The sequence below is a fragment of the Cupressus sempervirens genome, chromosome 7 (genome assembly GCF_028749045.1).
Source record: "Cupressus sempervirens isolate cs-2001-9-10 chromosome 7, ASM2874904v1, whole genome shotgun sequence".
NCBI lineage: Eukaryota > Viridiplantae > Streptophyta > Pinopsida > Cupressales > Cupressaceae > Cupressus > Cupressus sempervirens.
In genome coordinates, this window is record NC_143124.1 from 39,085,873 (window position 1) to 39,096,094 (window position 10,222).

A 10,222-nucleotide genomic window follows, 5' to 3' on the forward strand; every position below is an offset into this window, starting at 1 on the left:
CTACATTTTATCAAAGATTATCTTAGTCATCGTCTTAAGAATTATACGATTTTATATTTGTACATTTTACATTTTTAAACAAAACTCATTTAGGCACTGCATTATTCCCAACCTTCAATTTTTTTAAATGTAAATGAATTTTTGCAGCATTAATCAAGTTTATTGATGTATTTCAGATATGAGAGGTGTATTATTCACACATTTTTTGAAGTCACGAGAAATGGGTGGAGCATCTTGACGTCAAAAGAAACTAAAATATGTGATAAGCTTTGATTCATTGCGTTGATCGTGCTTAGCAAGTTAGAGAGTTAGAACACCCACGTTAACAATGATGGAAGGCATAGAGGGATGCCCCACGCTTGAAGCTTTGGCATACTTTGACAACCCCATGCCACCTGATTCCTTGAAGACTGCCCCAATTAACATCATAACTCCGCATTGAATTATATTGTGTAGTACAAATTGTGATAGAATTATATCGACTAACACACAATAAAAACTCACGGGATCGACATCTAATTGTAAACTGCAATATTCCCTAATAAAGAATTTTGGATATGATTTTTCATACACTTAGTTCACCAATATGTTGAACTCGCATGGGAACAAATGTGCGTGGAGAGAATTTCTCAAAATCTCATGGAGAAGCATGAATGAATTTCAGTAGTTGTTTCATAGTGCAATCTCTAATCTTGTCTAGTTTTCCATCGTGTCTCATGATTCATAGTACTGCAAGTGTTTAGAATCTCAACAAGTGTAAGAATTTGACAATGGCACAAGAAAACATATCAGTTAGGTTTCTGCAACTGATCTCATCAATTAATTAGAATTTTATCAGTTTTTGGTTTCATATTATAAGGGCACAGTAAAAAATTTAATGATCACAAGGGCATGACAACATTTATAGCTCTCTATGCCCTCATTTGAACAAAGGAAAGAGTTGGTAAAAACATTCATTAGTGTTACATATTCACCACAATCCCTACAACTATCTGAGAATTCAAAGTTTCAACATTGACCAGAGTTTCTAAAAATATTCAATGGTGGTACAACTCACTGAAGAAGAGCAACATTTCATAGTCCTAGAGAAAGGGGAATTTGTAATCAACCTAGGTGATAAAAAAATAGACCAATTTAACTTGATTATGGCTTGTTTCTTTCTAAAAATATATTCTATGATATATTTTTGTAAAATTTCCTATCAACTCTACCCACTTTTTATGGTTTGGATTATTTATATGCAAGATATTGGGGTATGTCACTTAGCAGGGTTGAGTGAGTTTTATTGATTTAATATCTAGATTTTGGAATGTTTACCTAATCTGATGAGAGTTCTACATGAATTTGTAATCAACAACTACACAAATTTAACTGGGTTTTGGCTTGTTTCTCTCTAGAAACATCTGCTATTATATATTTTTATAAAATTTCTTGTGAACTCTACCCATTTTTCATGGTTTACAATATTTTTGTTTAGGATCTTGAGATAATTCACTTAGCACAGGTTGAGTGACTTTCATTGTTTTATTATTTGGATTGTGGAATATGTATGTAGTTGGCCCTTTTTTTCTATTGTGAGATAATATGTAATAACCACCTTAAAAGAGATCCCTCTAACTATATAAACAAATACATGTTTAGAAGGAAATATAAAGACATACACGTTTACAAGGAAAAGAGAAAAAACATTTTGCATATGTACCTCTTCTCACCCCTTGAAGAAAATCACAGAGCAAGGGCATGTAGATCGCAAGGGCATGACATGACAATGAAACTGCAGAGAAAGGGCATGACACGAAAATGAAATTGCAGAGAAAGGGCAAATAATGACAATGAAATCGCAAAGAAAGGGCATGGTAATGAAATGTAAAGATCACAAGGACACAACAACAAAATGCACCAATCACAAGGGCATGACAACATTCACAACTATGCACCCTCATTTGGAGCTCTCCACCTCTTTCGCGTGCATCTCTCCATAACCAAAACAAATGGAAAATTATTTATGTCATGATTTTTTTTTTGCTTATGCTCGTAGGGGTGTCGCAAGTTCGATGCCAATATTGGTATTGCAATGTCATCGAGGAGAATTGCAAAAAAAAAGAGACATGAAAAACAACACAGATTACACCGCCATCACAAATTGTCATCGCAATTTGTCCCCAAATGTTGTAGTGATGTAGGAACTCATATCAAATGTGGGAGGCCTATCTCTCAAAGGAATGATCTAGTATAAACAATCCAGTGTTTCAAATGAGGTGGGCATGTAGAAACTCTTCTATTCTAAGGAAGCACCAATGCATATTCATGATGTTAGGTCTAAATCCATGAGGACGGAGGCTAAACCTACAAGCAAGAGGAAAATGGAAATGACACGCACTACCTATGGCTCTAAGAATAAGGGTAACCCTAGCCCTTCCCATGTTTCTAATACCTTTTAAGGGATGCCTTCCCCAGAAATGAGCTTGGGTGGTGATATCACTTACCCTATAAGGAATGCAAAGAGGGGTGGGGGGAAGGTAGAGCGGCCCCCACGTGAAAGAGATGAAATTAATGATAGGATGAATAGGCTATAGAAGTCCCTTTAGAGATTTTTGATAACCAAGAGACCCTACACAGGAAATTCAAGGCCATTTCTGAGTATACCACTAAGATGATCTATTCGATGGCCACAAAATTGTATCTTCTATGAGTTGAAAATGAGGATAAGGACAAGAGAAAGGAAAATGATGTCACTCGCTCTCTCTATAGCTTCCTAGAGAATGGTTGGTTTAAAACCCTACTGGACTATGATCATTTTTTGTGAAGATGGATTGTTTTTATGATAATAAAAGGTATAGGATGAACTATTGGAGAAGGACTACTAGCTTGTCTCCAACCTATTGTAACCTGGGGTCAGCCGCCTTTACCTTGTCTACTTTTTAATGCACAAAAAACAATCACAAAAGTCACTCGGTGAACATAAAAGAAAATCATATAAACCAAGTGAACCTCGTGAATGAAGACACGAACACTTCACCAACCCAACTATTCAAATCAATACTAAGAAGAACCACAAGGATTGCTGAGAAAATCTATAGAGCATTATTTTGACCAAGCCAAGATGCTCTTTCATCAATCTTTAAACATTTACGATTCAAAATAGTTTCACCAATGATAGTCTTATTTTTGAGATGGTTCACAATTTTTTCTTTAAAAACAAAAAATTCATATCAATGCAACTAGCAAAGCAAAATAATTTCCAGATATGTAGAGCAATAACCATACCCTAATAGCTCCTATTTATTTAGAAGAAGAAATAAATATTTAACAACAAATAATTATTCAATCATTTGAGAGAACTTTTCAAAAAGATGATTGTCAAACTCATGATGTCCTACTTTTAATTCAAGTGACACCCAACAAAAGAAAAATGAAGAGTTTGTTCGTAGCATTGTGTGGGAATTTTTTTTTTTAATCAAATATAGCCTGTACTTATTTTTTGTTGACACCTTTTATATCATAGAGTGCAACATACCAATCTTTGTATAAATAGATTGTCTTATTTGGAAGAAATTTAGCAATGAGATTTATTTGTAGGATCATTTTCACTCTATTCCATTTTTACCAAGCATAATATTTGAGGCCCTAGATGTTATGTGAATAAAACTAAATCAATTTTCTATAATAAATGATTTTTTTTAAGAATACAGAGAAACTATTGATACTTCTTTGAGTAATATTTGGTGTGAATAAATAGCATGTCAAAATCAATCTATATGAACCTCAATCTAATCTGTGAACACAAATTGAGCTAATCTCAATCTTTATATTGCACTTCTTATAAGGCATACTCAAGAAATACATTGAAATTCAGTGACAATCAAGATAATATAAATATAAATGTTATTGGCTTGACGTTCCACGACAATTCTTCAATTTTGAGAATAACATTACTGATATATTCAAATTTATTAAAAGATGACTCGAGACTCTCCAAAAACAAAACTAAAATAACTAACATGCCTCGCTCCGTCCTCTCATGCTTGGCAAGCTATAGAATTAAGGGATTCCTAACAATTTGTCTATAATGCATATGTTTTGGTCTAACAGCTCGAGCCCTTTCTACAGTTGAGAACACCTGAAGCTGCAGTGATTGAGCCCACAACAGATGACGGTCTTGCCGCCATACTCGAAGCCTTTGCATAGCTTGAAGATGCTCTAGCTCCTGATGCTGTAAAGAATGCCCCATTCAACATCAGATCTCCCAGTGATCTCCAATTCCCTTCTGTTGAATCTTGGTGCTTTGTCACCTGCACATTTCCCATTACCATACTTATTCTACATCCATTGAACACCAAAGAACATATATGAGACATCAGTTGCAAATGGACTTTTACCTCCTTGTGGAATCGATTGTCAGGGGCTAGGAATCTGTTTCCTTCACTGTTAATGGTGGGGTTCGCACTTCCGCCAATGGCGTACATTTCCCAGTGAGTGTAATCATTGTTCACCACATGGAAATTTCCATGTCGACACCTGCATCACAACGTATACATCTTATAGTGAAATGAAAATTAAAGAAATAAACTTGAGTGAGCTAATGTCTTGTGTTCCTCATGCAAGGATTGATACGGAATTCTATACCTGGGCATACGCTGAACAAGTCCTTCTCCAAAATGGTTGAATGCAACTGTTACTTGCATTTTGACGTCTTCGGTATGCGCGTCGCTATGTCCAAGGAGCATCACCTACAGAAAACGAATATGCCCATAAATACCAATACTCTTTATGTGTCTCCTAATAGGCTTCTAGTAACTTTTTAAAGCATGCCCATAAATATAATCATGAAACCTTTTTAAAAGAAAAGCTAAATTAATGGCAGACTAAATAAACCGGCAGTTTTGAGCACCTTGTCATGGTGAGTGAAAAAGTTGTTTGAAATTGTGATAGCAGTGGAGCCCATGATGGCATCGATCAGTCCATCTGTACATCTTGACAATGAACAGTGGTCGACCCAAATTGCGGTTGATCCAAAGATGTTAATCCCATCTCCATCACTCATAGTTCTATACCCATAATGTGTGGGCGAGCTCCTCACATTTGTATTTCCCGTAGGTTTGCAGTCATGGATATGAATTCCATGAATAATGATGTTATTCACGTACTGTATTGTAATGCAAGCTCCATTTGCTATATCAACATTCGCTCCTCTGCCGTCAATAGTCTTGTAGCTGTTCATGATCAGCTCCTCCTTTAGCTGAATCAGCATGTCTCTTTGAAAAATAATCCAGAGAGGCTCGGTTTGGATGACAGCGTGGCGCAGAGTGCCAGGCTTAGGATTGACGGGGTCATCGTCACTGGGATCGGTAACGACATAAAACCGCCCGTTCTTACCTCCAATGGCGTTTTTGCCAAATCCAATTGCGCAGTCAGCCAGTCTCTTTCTGTTGTTAACCCAATCGGAATCACAGCGCCAACAGTCGTCAATTGGGTTCCCTGTTCCGCACGAGCTCAGCTTTCTTCTCGAACTATTTAAACTCCTGCGCAGCAGTTCTTTAAATTGTTAAATAATCTCAACTCAATTGTATGCAACTGTCGATATATGCTGGCAATAAAACAACGCTAGAACGTCGAAGCCTTCTTAATTGAACTGATTTAGATAACCTTTCTGCAGTATCATGTTCATCTTAGAATTAATGTATCTGAACAAAGACAATCGTTAACAGCTAATGATATGGGGAATAGAATTTTCATCTATAGCTATTGACAGCTGCGTACCAACTACTGTCACAAGAATGGTATTATAGGTATTACGGTAAGGCAAGCACCAAGCAAGAGCATAAGAATAAGTAGAGAATGATTGACACACACAGTCATATGCATTGCATATCAATGTATTGAATGTGATGAGCTATTTAATTAAATTCTCTAAACTTTCTAGACCCTCTCAAAGACAACATGCTTATTACCTTTGCACCATTTGAACAACAAGCTCCGGCTTCTCAACATGATATTTAACGCTATTGTCAGCCTTGGTCGTGTTGAAAGGAGTTCTTATTGATTCCGTCATTGCTAACATGAATAGAAAGGAAGCAAACAAAAGAAGCAATGGCTTTAAGGCTTCACTGGAGGCCATTTTCGATAAGAAGATGAAACTCGCAATGGTTGTATGAAATGCTATGGCATTGGGCTCTCTTATATAGACAACGAGCGTCTGTGAAGTCTGTTTCTGTTTCTGTTTGCGAACCGTTGAAAATGTTGTTGTATGCACGTTAATACAGTGCGATTATTACGGTCGTAATGCACATGACTAGCAACTATTGATTTTCTTAACTAATGTGATAAAGCACTTGTTGAATGTGTCTTCGCATGTTTATTCCAACTTTTTCCTGAGTAGATATAATTCTCAAAATCTCTTTGAAAAACACAGATATAAGAAGTGAAAGTTTCAAGGATGTACTTGAGCTGTCACCATATTTCATGATTTTCTCACACGCTCGTATTCACCACATCAATAGGTGAATGTTTGTAAAGATTTCCGACCAAACGTTTGAAAATGTTTGTCGTTTCGGTCAATTTCAGTTTCACATTCAAAAGTCACATATTTGTGTTCCGTAATTTGCACGGGGATTGAAGAATAAATATCGACTCCTGTTGTTACCAAGCTTCCCACGCTCTCACGGTTCTTTTTCTCTCGGGACAAAATAAGATACGCTGTCAACTAAGGATGCGAGGATGTCATATAGACGTCACATGCAAAGATAACTAATAAGATGTTCTAAATTGGGAACTTCATGCATGCAATGATAACTAATAAGATGTTCTATATTCGGAACTTCATATGATGTGGAAGGCGATGGCAACTTCATATGATTGATGTGGAAGGCGATGGCAATGGCTGTAATATAGGGAAAATATATGGGTAGATGATTTATTAAAATCAAACTTTATGCATGATTAGAATCATAGAATTTTCGTTGAAGTGAAATTAATTAAGAGTTTTGTTATATAAACTAGTTTATGTATATAAGTAGAGAGTTATCTATTGTAGTTAGATTATCAAAACAGGCGCTTCAAGAAGGATAACTCTCCCTTTATATATATAAGCTAGTAGCAGCACACAATTAATAACTTTATTTGTTTAAATATATACTCTCTCTTTTTTCACTTTAATTAATTATTAGAATAAATCATTTTAATTATTAATAAATATTAAAATAAAATTTTGCATGGATAATTAATTTTGAACGACTTAATTAAAAAGTCAATTTTTTAAAGGGTCAGTATCAAATTTTATATTTATTGGTATAAAATTTGATGATTATGCATACAAATAGCTCAATTTTATACATTTTATTATTAGTTTTGATGATTGTGCATAGATAATATAGCATGTAACATATCAATCAATGAGAGCATAAATTTGATACATAATATTGTTGTTCACAAAGCTCAAATAGATGAAAATGAAAAATATGTGTCCATGACTTGAACAGTGAAAATAACTTATTCATGTTGTTGTTCATAAAACTTACATAGATGAAATAGGAAATATAAGCCCAAGTAGAAGTATTTAGATGGAGTATAGGAAATATGAGAAGAAACTAAAGAAAGAACATTTCTCCATGATGATGCAGCTGCATCACATATTCCTCAATGATAAGGATGGTGTTGCGACCTTTATTAGAGCAATGATCACAGTAGAGTTCTTTCATCATTTCTAGAAATGCATCCGTTTTTGCAAATGTGTCATAAATAACTTTTGCAACATCCACCATTTCCGTTATTTCTAGTTCATCAACACTATCAATTAACAATGAACCATTCTCCAAGGCTTTGATTAGGTGTGAGCACGATTTCTGGATTATTCTTTTACATTTATCTAAATCGATCTCACAGAAATTATTTGAGGTCACAGAAGCAGCACGACTCGTAACAATGATATTTGATGCTCCAATAGAAAATCCATAGCTCAAATGATATGCTACAAACTTTTAAACAATTATCAACATAAATATATATAAAACCGTTATAAGATACAATCAAATATGGAACACACAAATCAAATTTAGCACTTATACTTAAATATAGACCAAATAAAGTCAATAGAAATATATTTTATTTTTAATAATATTATTATTTTATTGTACCATATTTGAAAAATTTAAGTTCACTAATTTTAAAAATATGAAACAAAAGAAAATTAATATTGGAGGATAATTAGAATAAGTAAATTATATTCATTGGTTTTTTCTTTGAAATTTTGTAATGAATATTTTAATTTAATAGTTTAAATTAAAAAAAAGTTGTCCATAATATTATCATCGAACATTAAGAAACATTGTAGCAAAAGTAAATATAAATTGTAAACATAAACTGATATTACTCAATGAATCAATCTACAATTATTACTTAAAAAATCACTACAATTAGTTAAGATATAATTATTACTTAATACATCACTACAATTAATTAAGATCTATAAAAATTAAATATCACAAAAAGAGGTTGGGTTTCTCAAAATAGAATAAATTAAAATCAAGAAAGTTATTTATATCATTTTTCATTGTATAATAGAGACTTTTTTAAAACATGGAATATAGTAGGGAGTGTTACAAACAAAATACTAATGTGTCCAAAAAGACTTTTATGGACATAACATTTAAGAATAACATATCACGTCAACTATCTTCAAGGCACTTAAGTCTATTTTCTTCATCTTTGCGCTTGAAATTTGTCTACCCTTTTTCATTTTCTCATAATGATCATACGTAAAAGGAGGCATCATTCTCAAACACTAGAGATATTTTACATGTGAAACTACCACAAATGTCAATCCCTGCTCTTTCTCTTGATCTTACATCAATTGTCGCTTTGGGAAGAGTCAATCCCTAAGATTTGTGAATGGTCAATGCCCATGCCAACCTCAATGGAAATTGAACTGTTGTACCATTTTGTATTCGTGGTATTGGAATTATCTTTGGATTATGATCTTCGAATGGTAGTCCTGAATAACCATCAAACTCAACCATCACATATGCTGGAGGCTTAAGCAGAGCATTTCCTTTCTTGTAGATATTTTTTTGAATGTATCCAAGAGCCCCATTTATAGGACCTACCTCTATCCATAGATTTGAAGTTAGCATGACCCTTCAATCGTTACAGATTAACAACTCCAAATCAAGCTCATCATTTTAACAGTAATCTATTGGATTGATAGAAGCTACTTTCGATGCAACACAAGGTGCAATCGGATGCTTCAATGAATGTAGCATTTTTTTTATTACGAGCATGAACATTTTCATTTTTTGAGAACAAATGAAAAACATTATCAAATTAAACAATTGTTGCGACATCTATGTTGATAGGGACCCTTGACACCAGCAACCTCAAATCATCAATTTGTGAGTTTCCATCTCTTAGATTCATCAAAAGTTGTCAAAATCTTTGTCGCTCAATATCTTCCCCATCTTGTCTGAATATCTTATCTAGTGTGACCAGGGTCTTGAATTCCTGACCTAGAAACTTTTCCTGTTTATTACTGTCATATGCTGCTCTATCATTGATATGAGGTAGCTGGCCAAAATCTCCCACCGATATTATAGATGCACCTGAAATACAATTGAGGAAAAAATATATTTTAAAAACTATGTATTTATTCATGTATTTGATTCAAATAATGTATATTTCACATGAGTAAGATATTCATGATGTAGAAATGGAATATTTACCTCCAAAGCTTATGTGTGCAGATTGTGGGAATGCTTGTCGCAGTCATAAATCTATATTTTCCAACATTTTTTGACCAATGAATCTCATTTCATCAATCAAAATATATTTTAAATGTGGAATTTCTTCTCAAAAACTTGTGAGCCTTGCTCCTTCTAGTTGAGAACAATCTCTTACTGTTACCTTCTATTTTGAATCAATTGTAGAAGCTCTTGTATTGAATGTTGCAACTCCTATTAGGAAAAGTAATAGAAGGGGAGAATGGGAGGGCATTGTCCCATTTTGAAGAGATTGACTAATGGAACCAATTAAATATGACTTTCCTGTTCTTGATGTGCCTTGAATTATCATAAACAATAGTTCTTCATTTTGATTACTGTGGTAGTGTGTCAGGTCATGTTGACTGCCTTTTTTGTTTCTCACCAAAGGTCATGTAGTTTATGCATCGAGGAATTTCATCATAGACAAGACACCCATGATTCTTCATGTTACTTATGAAATTGATTGCTCT

The 10,222-nt window shown here is 34.0% G+C and overlaps 1 protein-coding gene across 1 annotated transcript; it reads right to left on the reverse strand.

The window, feature by feature from the left end:
- Positions 1–4,085: 4,085 nt before the first annotated feature.
- LOC149545326 (putative pectate lyase 18) lies at positions 4,086–6,118 on the reverse strand. The gene is made up of 5 exons (XM_089793933.1): positions 5,952–6,118; positions 4,892–5,522; positions 4,627–4,730; positions 4,380–4,518; positions 4,086–4,292 (listed from the first exon to the last, which is right to left on the reverse strand). Exons 1-5 carry the CDS (start codon positions 6,116–6,118, stop codon positions 4,086–4,088), a joined length of 1,248 nt encoding a protein of 415 aa, XP_089650059.1.
- Between the last annotated feature and the right edge of the window lie 4,104 nt (positions 6,119–10,222).